This window comes from Natrix helvetica, assembly GCF_964273705.1.
Source record: "Natrix helvetica genome assembly, chromosome: 1".
NCBI lineage: Eukaryota > Metazoa > Chordata > Lepidosauria > Squamata > Natricidae > Natrix > Natrix helvetica.
The window spans coordinates 19,095,390-19,111,714 of NC_138548.1; the positions used below are offsets into that span (position 1 = coordinate 19,095,390).

General features: G+C 45.3%; 1 protein-coding gene across 1 annotated transcript in view; it reads right to left on the reverse strand.

Moving 5' to 3' along the window:
• MISP (mitotic spindle positioning) overlaps positions 1 to 11,610 on the reverse strand; it is a 42,589-nt gene extending 30,979 nt beyond the window's left edge. The window contains exon 1 of the mRNA XM_081958477.1: positions 11,367 to 11,610. Within this exon, the coding sequence (XP_081814603.1) occupies positions 11,367 to 11,543 (177 nt within the window). The 5' untranslated portion in view covers positions 11,544 to 11,610. The remainder of the gene's footprint in view (positions 1 to 11,366) is intronic.
• Between the last annotated feature and the right edge of the window lie 4,715 nt (positions 11,611 to 16,325).

Below are 16,325 nucleotides of genomic sequence, written 5' to 3' on the forward strand. Positions count from 1 at the left end.
TCCTATTAGACCTCTCGGCGGCTTTTGATACCATCGACCATGGTATCCTATTGCATCGACTGGAGGGGCTGGGGGTGAGGGGCACCGTTCTGCGGTGGTTCTCCTCCTACCTCTCTGGCCGAGTGCAATTTGTATTGGCAGGGGGGCAGAGGTCGACCTTGAGGCCGCTCACTTGTGGGGTGCCACAGGGGTCGGTCCTCTCGCCTCTCCTGTTCAATGCATATATGAAGCCGCTGGGCGAGATCATTCGTGGGTTCGGGGTAGATTACCATCTGTACGTGGATGATACCCAGCTGTACACTGGGTATCCTGAACCACCCCAACGATGCCGTCAAAGTGATGTCCCGGTGTCTGGAAGCCGTACGGATCTGGATGGGAAGTAACAGACTCAAGCTCAACCCGTCCAAGACGGAGTGGCTGTGGCTACCGGCACCTCGGTTCAACCAACTGATTCCATCACTGGCCATTGGGGGCGAACATTTGGCCCCCATGGATCGAGTACGCAATTTGGGCGTCCTCCTAGATGCCCGGCTGTCAATGGACGACCATGTGACAGCCGTGGCAAGGGGGGCGTTTCACCAGGTTCTCCTGGTGCGCCAATTGCGTCCCCTATTGGCCCGGAACGCCCTTCGCACAGTCACCCATGCGCTTGTGACGTCACGGCTAGACTACTGTAACACTCTCTACATGGGGCTCCCCTTGAGATGCACCTGAAGACTGCAGTTGGTTCAGAATGCGGCCGCGCGGGCAGTCTCGGGAGTCGCTAGATACTCCCACGTAACACCTCTCCTGCGCGGGCTGCACTGGCTACCTGTAGCTTTTCGGGTGCGTTTCAAGGTGCTGATTATCATCTTCAAAGCGCTCCATGGCACAGGGCCTAGTTATTTGCGGGATCGTATCCTGCCCCTCACATCCCTTCGGCCAATTCGCTCACACAGAGAGGGACTCCTCCGGGTGCCGTCCACTAGGCTGTGCCAGCGGGCGACGCCCAGGGGAAGGGCCTTCTCTGTGATGGGCCCGACCCTCTGGAATGACCTTCCCCCTGATATTAGAACAACTACAGACCCCCGCTCCTTCCGTAAGAAGGTCAAAACCCACCTGTTTAATCTAGTCAGCTTGGCCTAATTCCAGCTCTCCCACCTCAGTCTGTATTTTTAAATTTTGGTCTTAGGCTAAGTTTTTAATTTTTATAAATTTGTACAGGGGTTTAAAGTTTAATTCGATTTTAACTATATTTATGATTATTTGTAAGGTTTTTAATTTGGTACCTGTACACCGCCCCGAGTCCCTTCGGGGAGAGGGGGCGGTCTAGAAATCAAATAAAAATAAATAAATAAAATAAAATACCCTATTCCTGCAACCGTTCTTCACGTGTTTTTGTCTCCTGGGTCTTAATCATCTTACTTGGTTGCTCTTCTTTCCACCTTTGATCCCAATTGTGGTTGTAAGTTGAAGACTACCCGCGTTCAACCATTTATCTAATGGCTGTTCAAATTTGCAGAGGTGCTGAAAAATGTTATTTATGATCTGTGCTTGCACTTACAAATATCTCAGCATCCACACAGTCCCCCTCATTGTAATTCAGGGGCTTGGCAACCGTTGTGCAGTGACAACAACAGCTACATGAAAAAGCCAGCAGGGAAGATTGCAAATCGTGGTTATATGACATCTTGCTTATTAGAGCAACTTATATTAGAACAACTACCGATCTCCGCTCCTTCCGCAAGAAATTAAAGACCCACCTGTTCCATTTAGCCGGCCTGGCCTAACCGTAGTTTTAATTTCCATCACTTCTGGCCGGTATTTTAATCCCTGGGGATAGATTTTTTAGATTGCTTTTAATTTTTGTTTTAGAACGGTTTTATATTGTTTTGTTTTATGGGTATCCGATATTGTATTTTGTATGTGGTTTTTAGCTGTGTTTTACACCGTCCCGAGTCCCTTCGGGGAGAGGGAACGGTTTATAAATGTAATAAATAATAATAATAATAATGAGTGCGGTGATTCACTTAGCAGCTGCAGGAAAAACAGCCATAAAATTGGGTGCAGTTGTGTGATCCTCACTTCATAACCATACTGCTTAATGATGAGTTTTCCAGTCCCTATTGTGGTCATAGGTTGAGGACTATCGGTATCTCAGTTCCTAGAACAGTGATGGCTAACCCTTTTCTTAAAAGTGTGGCAAAATTGTACGCGCATGCTCTCGCGTGCGCCGTGGGCACACATGCCCACCCACCTGCGCATGCGCGCACAACCTCCCCTGCGTGGGGTGGGAGTTTTCGCTCTCCCCAGGCTCCGAAGGCTTTCCTGAAGCCTGAGGAGTGCGAAAACAGCCTTCCCTGGCCCTCCAAAAGGCCAAAAATCAACCTAGGGCTGCCGTGGCGGCAAATATGGCTCCGCGTGCCACCACCTGCTGTGCGCGATACAACCAAACCCTTGGTTGCCCTCTAACACCACTGGATGACATCGCCAGGTCGCTCTGCTTTAGCAGAGTAAGGAAGATACTCAGAGAGAAGTCACACCCTGTGTCAGTGTCTCTTCGCACTTCTACCATCGGGCAGAAGACGTTGAAACATGCCCAGTTGAACAAATACGTTTAAAAATAGTTTCTGTCCTTGGGCTGTCAGGCTCTTAAACAGAACCACAATCATCCCATGCGCACAGGGAAACGTATGACTAGTTTTTCTTTTTCTTTTTTTCCCTAAGCACTTGCATAAGGATTATTCTTTATGCTATTTACGTTGTTTGTATTTTTTGTCATGGACTGCACCAGTGAGGCTAAAACCAATTTCGTTGTATACATGATGCACAATGACAATAAAGGCTGGAGTTAGTTACTCTCGTATCCTCTGAGGTATTTGTATATATTTATCAAGGGCTATTTCTACGTCCAGGAGCCTTTTTCTTAAGAGCCTGCTGTAATTCACTGCATTTAGAATAGCAGAGTTGGAAGGGACAGGTGTCATAAAGAAGAATATATATCGCAAGTAATATTATCGGATTGTACACAACTGTAAATCGAAATGTATAGAGTGATAAATATAGAGAGTGTTACATTATAACCATGGAAACAATACAATACAATACAATAGTAGAGTTGGAAGGGACCTTGGAGGTCTTCTAGTCCAACCCCCTGCCTAGGAAGGAAACCTTATACCGTTTCAGACAAATGGCTATCCAACATCTTCTCAAAGACTTCCAGTGTTGGGGCATTCACAACTTCTGGAGGCAAATTCTGATCAATTGTTCTGTCAGGAAGTTTCTCCTCAGTTCTAAGTTGCTTCTCTCCTTGATTAGTTTCCATCCAGGGGTGAAATGCTACCGCTTGTGCCCGGTTCACTGGAACCGGTAGTAACAAAAGCTTTTTAAAAGTTAAAAAAAGGTTCCCACGATTGCTCGGAACAGCTGATTGTCACAGCTGAGGAACCTTTTTTAAAAACTTTTTAAAAAGCGTTTTTTTACTACCTATTCGCCCAATTGGTAGTAAAAAATGCATTAAAAAGTTTTTTAAAAGGTTCAGACTATCAGCTCTTTGACAATCAGCTGTGCTGCGGGGGTGTCCTTTTTCTTTTTTACCTTTTTCTTTTTTTCTTTTTTACCTTTTTAAAGCATTTTTTACTACCTATTAGCCATAATCGTGACTCTGTGAGGTTCCTGCTTGTTGCAGGGACCATTTTGTGTGAAGTCCAGCTGCTTCTGCATTGTGTGTGAGTCAGTTGTGTAGCTTTTGTGTTATTTTTGTGTAAGGTGTGATAGTTGGTTTTTGAGCTCTCTGTGACTCTGTGAGGTTCCTGCTTGTTGCAGGGGCCATTTTGTGTGAAGTCCAGCTGCTTCTGCATTGTGTGTGAGTCAGTTGTGTAGCTTTTGTGTTATTTTTGTGTAAGGTGTGATAGTTGGTTTTTGAGCTCTCTGTGACTCTTGTGAGGTTCCTGCTTGTTGCAGGGGCCATTTTGTGTGAAGTCCAGCTGCTTCTGCATTGTGTGTGAGTCAGTTGTGTAGCTTTTGTGTTATTTTTGTGTAAAGTGTGATAGTTGGTTTTTGAGCTCTCTGTGACTCTTGTGAGGTTCCTGCTTGTTGCAGGGGCCATTTTGTGTGAAGTCCAGCTGCTTTTTTTGTTAGCCGATTTATTTGATTTGTTAGCCGCTCCCTCTCCACAAGGGACTCGGGGCATTGTGTGTGAGTCAGTTGTGTAGTCCACCCAGTCACATGACCACCAAGTCATGCCCACAGAACAGATAGGAAAATTTTTAGATTTTACCACTGTTTCTACCCATTGCTTCTTATCCTGCTTTCTGATACTTTGGAGAATAGCTTGACTCCCTCTTCTTTGTGGCAACCCCTGAGATATTGGAACACTGCTATCATGTCTCCCCTAGTCCTCTTTTCATCAGACAGTAGACATATCCAATCCCAGCAACGGTTCTTCATATGTTTTAGCCTCCAGTCTTCTAATCATCTTTGTTGCTCTTCTCTGCCCTCTTTCTAGAGTCTCAACATCCTTTTTATATTGCAGGCTCAAAGTAGTCCAATCTTACCCCAAGATAGCCCACGTCCAGGAAAGAATAGGTGTGTGTCATCCTAATTCCCAGAATATTTCTTTCTGACAAAGGAAAACTTGTTAGGTGCCAGTATGTGACCCTGTAAATCTCACCTTAATGGCATGTCCAAGGCAAAGTCCACAGCTACTGCTGAAAACACCCTTGAGACAGCTGAATTTTTATGACCCAATAGAAACTAGATTGCTTTCATTTTTTTTCTTACAGCCCAACAATTCTTGAAGAACTTTTAAAAAATTATCGCAGGACGAGACTTCACATTCCTGACCTTGCCACAGAAAATACATTCCTGCTTTGCTGCCAAAGTTTTGTGAGATGGTAACTCCCCAACTTCTTGTCCTCCAGATCTGTTGACCATGGTCCCAGCCAAAAGGCACATAAGATGTAAGCTGATATATCTAAAGAGCCCCAGGTTTCATTACCCATAGAAACTGGGTTACTAAGATCTCCCTGCAAGATCCTGGGACTGGTTCTTGATTTAGCTGAATTTTCCAACCAAAGAATTGAGGCCTTTGAACTATGGTGCTGGAGAAGACTCCTGCGAGTCCCTTGGACTGCAAGGCCATCAAACCGGTCAGTCCTAGAGGAGATCAACCCTGACTGCTCTTTAGAAGGCCAGATCCTGAAGAGGAAACTCAAATACTTTGGCCAGCTAAAGAGAAGGAAGGACTCACTGGAGAAGAGCCTAATGCTGGGAAAGATTGAGGGCAAAAGAAGAAGGGGACGACAGAGAATGACGTGGCTGGATGGAGTCACTGAAGCAGTGTGAGCTTAAATGGACTCTACTAAGATCCAAATAAATATCTAAACTCAAATGACTTGAAAGCTCTTCCTAAGATGGCAGAAGGTACAGTGTTCTCTCTTGATCAATGATGATTGAAGATATAAGGAGTTGCTCTTCCATTCTTCCAGCAACTTCTGCCAGTTCCCTTTGTTTTTGCTTACATAGCTTGAATCCGGTGTGTGAAGCTTGTTTATTAATTATTTCACTATTAGATTCAGATCCGGCCTTTCCTCCTGGGGTTCAAGCATATCAACCTCCAGTTTTATCCCCATGACTATTTTGCAGAGTAGGTTAAGCTCAAAAAACGATTGGCTCCAAGTCTCTGTACTGCCATAACAAATCAGCCCATTTTCTCAGGTCATATAATATACACTGAACCGTTCACTAGCCAGTTTTTTCTGTACACATATTTCAGGTAGTCCTTGACTTATGACTATAGCTTGAGTATAGAATTATGACTGTAAATTATTGAGATTGTTAAGTGAGTCACCCTGTGACCAGACCCAACCTTATCACATTTTTTTTGCAGTTATCATGAAGCAAACACCACAGTGCAGTGTTTAATGTTCAATGTCTGAACTTTGCAGACGTTAAGAGAATCCATTAAACCCATGGGCATTTTTTTTTTGCTGAAAACAGGAAGTAAATGCCAGAAACTGCTAAAAAATGTCAAAGGTCATGGTCACATGACCATGGAATGCTGCAGACAGCTATAAAGGTGAGCCAGTGGCCAACTGGCATCCAAAATGTGATCACATAATTGGGGTGGGGGGTGGGGATCAGCAGCTGTCATAACTTTGAAATCGGGTTGTAAGTACCTTTTTGGGAGTCCATTGTAATGTCAGTGGCTAAACAGCTGATCATAAGTTGTGGACTACCGTTATCATAGTTTAATGCAGGGGCATCAAATTCGATTTCATTGAGGGCCACATCAGGGTTGTGTTTGACCTTGGGAGGGCTGGGGAGGGGGGCGTGACCAGTTTGATGTCACTCGTGTTGTGGGTGCCTGTGTGCCCTGCCAGCGAAAACAGGCTCCCGAGCTCCATTTTTGCCCGAGATGTCCTCTTGCAACCTTCTGCCAGCCAAAACAATAATCATTATTCCTCATCTGGCCTTCAGGTGCCTTGGAAAATAGCTTGACCTTTTTTGCTGGCAGATGCACTGTGGGCTGATCCTTCGCTGTTTCCAGGGCAGCCCCAAGGACCAGATCGAAGCACCCTTTTTTGACACTCTTGGTTTAATGTGAGAATGCAGCTGCTAGATTCTTTCATAGGTATGGGGATAAGTGTTGCATGAACACTTGAGCATAAAACCGAAAATATAATCCTAGTTTCATTGCAACCCTTAAGAGATATACCAACTACTTCTCATGATTGCATTATTCAAACATCTAGGCCAGGGGTGGGTTCCTGTACTGGTTGGTGCCGGTTTGCTTCGTGTGCGCTTCACTTGCGCGTGTGCGTGCCACACATTGCCTGCCCAAGCGCAGTTGACTTTAAATTGTTCTGCGCATGTGCAGAAACATGTTGGCAACAGCAGAAGAGACCAAGGAACAGGTTCGGGGGCATGGCCAGCCTGGGTCGCTGCTGGTTCTGCGACCCAGGCCAAATCACCACTACCGGTTCAGCCAAACCGAGCCGAATCAGGAGCAACCCACCTCTGATCCAGGCTCTCTCTTACAAACACACTGTCAACCCTGAAGCTGACCCGACTGAAGCCATTTTTGACAGCTTCAGTGTTGCCACTGAGGAGGGGCAGCTTTGAGATAGTTGGGATTCTTTAGCCAAAACAAAATACTTTCTCTTGGGAACCAAGGACATTCTCACACCTGGTCGGAGGAAGGCAGAGTGATGTCACCCGCCAACCAGACCGCGCCGTGATTGGACCATATGATTGATTGTTTTGAGAAAGTGACAAAGTTTTACTTTTAATTAGGTGAAAACCGCGGAGGTCTTCAGAGTCGGTTTTCACCAGACCTGTGCCAATATGATATATCCAATAAGGCTATTCTTTGAGGAATCTACCTGCCTTGGAGTTTCGCTTTCTATGGGTCTATTACTTGGAACCTTGACACACACTTAATATGCAGCATCCACTTCCAGCAATTCAGGTAGAAACTTTTATGGATAATCTTTGCCAACATTCCAATCTGATCAGACTTTGAGTGGTGAATAACAAAGCATGAATAACAATCATAAGACAGGCAGCCAGAGTGGCACCAAAAGGCAATGCCGTTACTTTTCAAAATTTGGCATCCAGCCCTGCGGCCTCCCTTCGCCCCGCCAGAAGAGATGTTTCCAGAGATAGCACGTTTCAAAGAGTGGGGGTCTGCTGCTGACAAAGCCTCTTATTTACCCTAAGCTGCTTGCTTCTCTCAGGCAATGAACCCAACCTTGGGAGCTTGAAGATGTGTGGACTTCAATTCCCAGAATTGCTGGCTGGGGAATTCTGGGAGTTGAAGTCCACACATCTTCAAACTGCCATGATTTAAAAACGCTGTCTTGAGAGATGAGGAATCCTCAACAAATCCCTCACAAGATGTCCAGACTATTCTATTCTATTCTATTCTATTTAAATATGAGCCAGCAGTGTGCAGCAGCTGCCAAAAAAGCCAACACAGTCCTAGGCTGCATCAACAAAGGGATAGAATCAAGATCACGTGAAGTGTTGATGCCGCTTTATAATGCCTTGGTGAGGCCACACTTGGAATACTGCATTCAGTTCTGGTCGCCACGATGTAGATCAAAGATGATTAGGGGACTGGAGACTAAAACATATGAAGAACGGTTGCAGGAACTAGGTATGTCTAGCTTAAGAGAAAGAAGGACTAGGGGAGACATGATAGCAGTGTTCCAATATCTCAGGGGTTGCCACAAAGAAGAGGGAGTCAAACTATTTTCCAAGGCACCTGAGGGTAGAACAAGAAGCAATGGGTGGAAACTAATCAAGGAGAGAAGCAACTTAGAACTGAGGAGAAATTTCCTGACAGTGAAGGCAATTAATCAGTGGAACAGCTTGCCTCCAGAAGTTGTAAATGCCCCAACACTGGAAGTCTTTAAGAAGACGTTGGATAGCCATTTGTCTGAAACGGTATAGGGTTTCCTGCCTAGGCAGGGGGTTGGACTAGAAGACCTCCAAGGTCCCTTCCAACTCTACTATTGTATTGTATTATTCTACTCTACTCTACTCTACTCTACTCTACTCTACTCTACTCTACTCTACTCTATTCTAGAACTACATGGACTGGCAAAATGGTGTCCACTAGGCCATGAAGAGTTACAAGCAGAGGCGTTCTTGGGTAGAGGTCAAAAAAGTGAAGGTAGCAGCCAGAAATATGCAACCGAAGCCCCACCAGTTTTGCATATATCAAGAAAATAAAAACCTTGGCCACGATTATGTAATCGAAGCCTTGTCCTTTTTTTAGGTGTGTTCTGACATACATAAAAAGAGCAAGGTTTTCATCCCATGATTGTAGCCACAATCTTGGGGTGGGGGGTGGGGGGGTTTGACCCCACCCAGCAGATGCTTCTGGTTAGAAGCAATTGGATAGCAATGAAGTGTATTGTCCATTACCTGAAGAACTGACCACTGAAAAGCTGAAGCTTCCCTTGGGTCAGGGAGCAGTAAGTGACTTTTTAGGCCAGCGTTTCTCGACCTTAACCATTGTAGGAAGTTAGCACCCCTCTCCTAGGGAAATGAAATATTTTAGGAAATATTAAAAGGGCGGAATATTTCCTCTAAAAGGGAGGGAGTGTCACTGCGTTAAATGTTTGCTAGCTGAACTGAAAGAGTTACTGCGCAGGTCATAAGGTCTTATCAGCAATGATGTACTGCGCCTGCTCATCACACATTCCAGAGACTTCTTTCCTTTTGATCTTTGTCCGTCTGCCAGGAAGCTGGTAGACAAACTGCTCTTGCCAAAATGTAACAATTAGATAGATTTGTTTTATTTCTATTTCTTATTTTTGTATTAAAAGTTTTGCTTCTCATTAGAATATGTTTCCAGGATTTTATTTTCATTTTTTCGCACCTTAAAGAAAATGCTGTTTGGAAAAGCCGCGATCTAAGACCTCATCTAGTTCAGGGTGAAATATCTTCCCCTGACAGGGAGAAACTCAGACCTGCCTCACCTTTGTTAATGGGCCATTAAGGCCTGGGCCAGCTTATCTACAACACACAAGACATGGCCTCAAGGACATAATATGACTCATACAATACAATACAATACAATAGTAGAGTTGGAAGGGACCTTGGAGGTCTTCTAGTCCAACCCCCTGCCTAGGCAGGAAACCCTATACCGTTTCAGACAAATAGCTATCCAACATCTTCTTAAAGACTTCCAGTGTTGGGGCATTCACAACTTCTGGAGGCAAGCTGTTCCACTGATTAATTGTTCTCACTGTCAGGAAATTCCTCCTCAGTTCTAAATTGCTTCTCTCCTTGATTAGTTTCCACCCATTGCTTCTTGTTCTACCCTCAGGTGCTTTGGAGAATAGTTTGACTCCCTCTTCTTTGTGGCAACCTCTGAGATATTGGAATAATGCTATCATGTCTCCCCTAGTCCTTCTTTCTCTTAAGCTAAACATACCCAGTTCCTGCAACCGTTCTTCATATGTTTTAGTCTCCAGTCCCCTAATCATCTTTGTTGCTCTTCTCTGCACTCTTTCTAGAGTCTCCACATGTTTTTTACATCGTGGCGACCAGAACTGAATGCAGTATTCCAAGTGTGGCCTTACCAAGGCATTATAAAGTGGTATTAACACTTCACGTGATCTTGATTCTATCCCTCTGTTGATGCAGCCTAGAACTGTGTTGGCTTTTTTGGCAGCTGCTGCACACTGCTGGCTCATATTTAAATGGTTGTCCACTAGGACTCCAAGATCCCTTTCACAGTTACTACTACTGAGTATGGTATCACCTATACTGTACCTGTGCATTCCGTTTTTGTTGCCTAAGGTACAGCATCCAGCAATAGAGCTCACCACATGGCACCTCTGAAGATTACATCACCCAGCAAGGCTCAACCAAGCCTGGGACTCAGGACAGCCTTCAGAGTTGCCCCTGCATGGTCCCATGGGAGTCTGACAACCAATCAGAATACAAGCTCAAATTCGAAAGCCTAGAGAGGGCATAAAACCCAAGGACTCTCAGCATCTCTTCCCTTTTTTTGCCATGGACCTTAAAGCATGTGATCCTCTCCACCATTAAAACCATCTTTCCAAACAGCCACCATTGTTTCCAGTGTCTTTCTCCCCACTTGGAACTGAATCCAGATGGGTATTTCTTCCAACACCATTTTAAGATGTGTGGACTTCAACTCCCAGAATTCCCCAGCTGAATTCCAGGAGCTGAAATCCACTCATCTTAAAATGACTTAGATGGAGAAACACCGGACTAGACCCACACCTGCAGCAAAATTACTCAGTTTCATTAGAAAAGCCATCTATAGCGTTCAGCCAGTGTCCTGAGAGGGAAACAATGCCACTTTTATTCGGATTGCAATCCGTGCTCAGTGATTAATTAGGTCACTGGTTCAAAGTGACTTTCTAGGTTTATTGTGAGAATAAAATGGGATGCGGGCTTGGTTCTCAGCTCCCCCCAACAAGGGCAGAATTCAACAGTGGCAGTCAAGATTAGATAAAGGACCCTCAGGTTTCAAATCATGCCGTTGTCCCTCCTAGAGGCCTCTATTTGACTACAGGTAGTCCCTGAATTACAATCTTGCTGAGGGACCATTCAAAGGTATGACAGACTAAGTTACTTAGTACTGTAGGAAGTTGGCACCTACCCCTCTCCTAGGAAAATGAGATATTTTAGGGAATATGAAAAAGGCAGAATATTTCTCCTAAAAGGGAGGGAGAAACTCACCCCCCCGCCACCTTTGTCAATGGGTCATTAAGGCCTGGGTCTTAATATTTGCCACTTTGAGTTATTTGTAAAAGCAATACAGATGGGATATAAACAAATAATCAAACACACTTTGGAGGAATCTGCTGATAGCCATGCTTTGATCTTCATCTTCTTACCTGCAATTTGGACCCCATAGCTGCACAGAAGACTTGCCACGGTGGAGTGTATTTAAAGAGAGCCACTCTTGAACCAGCCTGTTTGAGTTGAGGGTTGCAGATGGCAGAAGGAGGGTGATCCTGCCCGGCCTCAGGATATTGGTCATAAGAAAGGCTCCCATTTCTTGAACCCCACATGGTCTCGAGTGCTGCATGCAACCAGCATCCGCTGACATTCAGAGTCAAACTGAGGAGCTGGAGCAAAAAGGAAAGTGAATCAGCACACACCTGTCCAGGTAAACTCCCTGTCTCATGGCCACGCCTTGACAGATACTTCTTCGCATTGTCTCCTCCCCGTAAGAGAGAGAAACTGGAAAGAGGAAACAAGATGAGAAACCACAGATGAATGTGGGTCAAAAGCAATCAGGGCAAAGCAAACAGAGTCTCCTTTCACAGTTGTTACATTGAATAAGGAGGAAGATTTTTCTTAACAAAGGGAGAATTGGCAGGAGTTTCATGTCAGGAGGACAATCTTTTTCTCCGGCAGCAAAGTTTATTCAAGTTAACTTACCAAACTTTTTAAAATTGCCCTTAAAAAAAAACCTGAGATAAAACAGGGAATAAAACCATATTAACGTCCAAACAACCATAAATTCTAAATTGCGTAACAAAAACTTAGACATTGAATGAAAGAACGTACTTCCTTGTGCATAAAAAATTGTAAAGGTTTCATCTGTCCAGTCGTATCCGATTCTAGCGTGCAGTACTCATCTCTGTTTCTCAGCCAAGGGAGTCTGCGTTGTCCGAAGATGTTTTCTGTGGTCATGTGGCCAGCATGGCTATACGTCACAGGAACATAGAATACTGTTAACTTCCCACCAAAGTGGTACCTATTTATCTGCTTGCACTTACTTGCTTGCTAGGTGGGCAGGAGCTGGGACAAGTAACAGGAGCTCATCCTGTTGTGCAGCACTCGGGTCTCAAACCTAGGCAGTCAGTTTTCCAACCGACAAGATCAGTGTGTTTTTAACAACTGAGCCAACGTACCATCTCATTGTGCATAGTTAACATTAAAATACGATGGTAATTACAATATTTTTAAAAACCTTGTAAAAACAATATTTTATAATGGAGGCATCAGTGTTACCTAAATATATAGTGGTTCTGGAGCTGTGATGGCAAACTTGTGGCACGCAGAGCCTTCTCTGCAGGCATGTGAGCTGTCACCCCAGCTCAGCTCCACCGTGCCTGCGCTCACCTGAGGGCAGCCAGCTGATTATTGGGTCTCTGCCAGGCATCCACAAGGGGGTGGGGGCGCATGTGGGAGATGTGTTTGCATGCGTGGGGAGCAGGGGTGGGTTCCTGCCAGTTCTAAGCTCTTCTATAGAAGGGGTTCCACAAATCTACAGTGCCGTTTAGAACCGGTTCCAGCTCCCTCCCCCCGCCCGTCCGCACATCATCAAGATGAAGAGCGAGAGGAGGAATTCTGGGAGTCGAAGTCCACAAGTCTTAAAGCTGTCAAGTTTGACCCCCCCTGGGGGTTTTTTTCTCTAAAGGGTTAGGGGTGCAAGGGTCTTGTAACTTGACAGCTTTAAGACTTGTGTGCTTCAAATGCCAGAGTTCCTGAGCCAACATGATTGGAGGAGGAATTCTGGGAGTTGAAGTCCACAAGTCTTAAAGCTGTAAAGTTTGAACACCCCTGGGGTTTTCTTTTCTAAAGGGTTAGAGGTGGAAGAGTCTTGTAACTTGACAGCTTTAAGACTTGCGTGCTTCAAATTCCAGAGTTTCTGAGCCAACATTTTGATTGGTAAGCAAGAGGGTTGTTAAGTGAGTTTCATCACATTTTACAAGTTGGCCCCGCCCACCCAGTCACATGACTGCCAAGCAACTCCCATCAGGTCACATGGCTGACAAGCCACTCCCACCCAGTCACATGGCTGGCAAGCCACTCCCACCCGGACACATGGCTGGCAAGCCACTCCCACAAAGCAGGCCACACCTACAGAAGAGATTCTAAAAAATTTTCAAACCCACCAGTGGTGGGGAGGCACATGTACATTGATTGCGTGCGTGCGCAGGGGACAAGGGGCACACGAGGGGGTCATGTGTGCATTATGGGTGCGCGCGCGCGCGTGTGCACACGTTTGGCACTCATTGTCAAAAAGGTTAGCCATCACCATTCTAGGGTCTAAAGGAGTGAGAAAGTGGATGCTTCAATATGGCATAGTGCCCCCAACTCAGTTGTCTTGAATGGAGCAGAAAGATCTTCTGACAAGCAAAGTCAGTGGGGAAGCCAGATTTACTTAACAACCAGGTTGCACAACTCCAGTGAGTCACCTGACAACCGTGGCAAGAAAGATCGTAAAACGGGTCAACATTCACTGAACGACTGTCTTGCTTAGAGATGGAAATTTTGAGCTGCATTGTAGTCACCAGTCAAGGATTACAAGATAAGCTGAAAAGTTTGAGGGATGGCACTGTATCATAAAACCTGGAAACATAAAACAAAAAAGGAATAAGAACAGATTCCAAACACCATTCCGGTTCAAAAGGCATCCTAGCTCATCAGGACTGTCAACATCCAAAGAGAGATTTGGAGGAGTGAGTCTTAGATTAAGAAGAACGGGAGCAGTACTGTCAAAGAATTGATCACCTGCCGAAAAAAAGGAACACTTCACTTGAAGGCACCTGCAATCCCCTCTTTGGACTCTAGATGGAGAACCAGGGTAAAAACACAGCCAGGCCTTTTTCTTCCACTCAGAAACACAAATTTGGCCTTTGGCTTCCCTCATTTTTTCATGTTTTGGTGGCCTAAACTGGAAATTAGGAATGCATATATAACACAGAGAGCTGCATATTATTAAGGTGGTAGATTTTGGGGTTTGAAGAAAACAAACAGTTGGGCTCAGAGCAGTAATGGTATTCTATTCTCTTCACTACCGGTTTGGTAGCGGGAGCGCGCAAGCACATCTGGGCATGTGCAGAAGGTCTGTGATGACATCAGAGTGGGTGGGTGGAGCCTCACGCCGCCACTACCGGTTCGCCTGAACCGGTGCAAATCGGCAGCATACCACCTCTGGCAAAGAGGTGAATTCAAACATCTACTTACTACCAGTAGTATTATGGTTGGTCTCAGATTCAGCCACATGTTTACACTGGGTTTGGTACTTTTGTTCACTTAGGAGTCCTTCCAAGAACCTGAGATAGGCAGATAATTGTTTTTTTGATGATGTTAAAGGTATTGTCGCTGTTCAAGAAAAGCTGCCTTTTGATGAGGATTTTGTCAATGCTGATTTCCCCGGGGTTAAGAGAGAGAGTGGCTGGCCTAAGATCATCCAGCCGACTCCATGCCTAAGGCAGATCTAAGGCAGAACTAGAACTCACCACCTCCCACTTTCTAAACTGCTCTCTTTAATGACTAGACCAAAGAGAAATCTCCTGTTGGAAGAAATGTCCATCTGGGTTCAGTTCCAAGTGTGGAAAAAGACACTGGAAACATGGAGACTGTTTTGGAAAAATGGTTTTAATGGTGGACAAGATCACATGGCTTCTTGGTCCTGGGCAAAAAGAGAAGAGATGCTGAGACTGCCTGGGTTTTATGCCCTCTCTGGGCTTTTGAATTTGAGCTTGTGTTCTGATTGGTTGTCAGATTCCCATGGGGCCATGCAAGGGTAACTTTGTATGTTGTCTGTGTCCCAGGCTTAGTTGAGCCTTGCTGGGTGATGATGTAATGAAAGGGCTTTGGGATTCCTATTATGGCTCTGCCTGAAGGAGGTAGATCTTTGTTATGTAGAATAGACTAGCCCAGACCTTAATGGCCCATTGACAAAGGTGAGGGGGCTAAGGTTCTCCCTCCCTTTTAGGGGAAATATTCCGCCCTTTTAATATTTCCTAAAATGTTTGATTTTTCTAGGAGAGGAGTGGGTGCTAACTTCCTACACTCCGTTGTTTCTTTCGATATGTGCACCTTGTATTTTAGAGTCCTTTATTGTCTTCTTAACTTTTTTGACCCCTGTAAGGACATCCCAACTTCAGAAGAAGGTCCCTGCCTTCCATAAGTTCCTAATTAAAGTGAATAGAACTTCAGTATTCAGAGGCAGTCTACCTCAGATGATGCAGTTAGGCATGCTGGTGCGCTTATGCACGCCCCTTACAGACCTCTTAGGAATGGGGTGAGGTCAGCAGTAGAAAATCTAAAGAAAGGTTAAAGTTATGGAAGAAACTGGGGAAGAAACCACAATGTTAGGTAGAGCATTCCAGGCATTGGCCACTCTGTTGCTGAAGTCGTATTTTCTGCAATCGAGTTTGGAGCGGTTTACCTTAAGTTTGTATCTATTGTGAGATCGTGTATTGTTGTGGTTGAAGCTGAAGTAGTCATTGACAAGTAGGGCATTGCAGCAGATAATTTTATGTACTACGCTCAGGTCAGACCGAAGGCGGCGTAGTTCTAAGTTGTCTAGGCCCACAATTTCAAGCCTGGTGGCATCAGGTATTCTGTTGCGAGTAGAGGAATGGAGGACTCTTCTCATGAAATATCTTTGGACTGTCTCAATTGTATTAATGTCTGATGTGTAGTGCAGGTTCCAGACAGATGAGCTGTATTCGAGAATTGGTCTAGCAAATGTTTTGTATGCTCTAGTTCCGGGATGGCAAACCTATGGCATGCGTGCCACAGGTGGCACACGGAGCTATTTGTCAGGGCAAGCAAGGCGTTGCCCTGTCAGCTGGCCAGTGCGCATGTGCGTGCTGGCCAGCTGACTTCAGCCTTTTTTTGAGGGCGAAAACAGCCTCCCCTGCCCCCCCCCCCGGAGGCCCTCTGAGGCTTCAGGAGCTTCCCTGAAGCCTCCGGAGCGCAAAAAACCAGCCCTTCAGGCAAACCGGAAGTTCAGGAACGGACTTCCAGTTTGCTCGTAGGGCCGTTTTTAGTCCTCTGGAGCCTTCAGGGGCCTTCTGGAGGCTTCCCTGAAGGCTCTGGAGGGC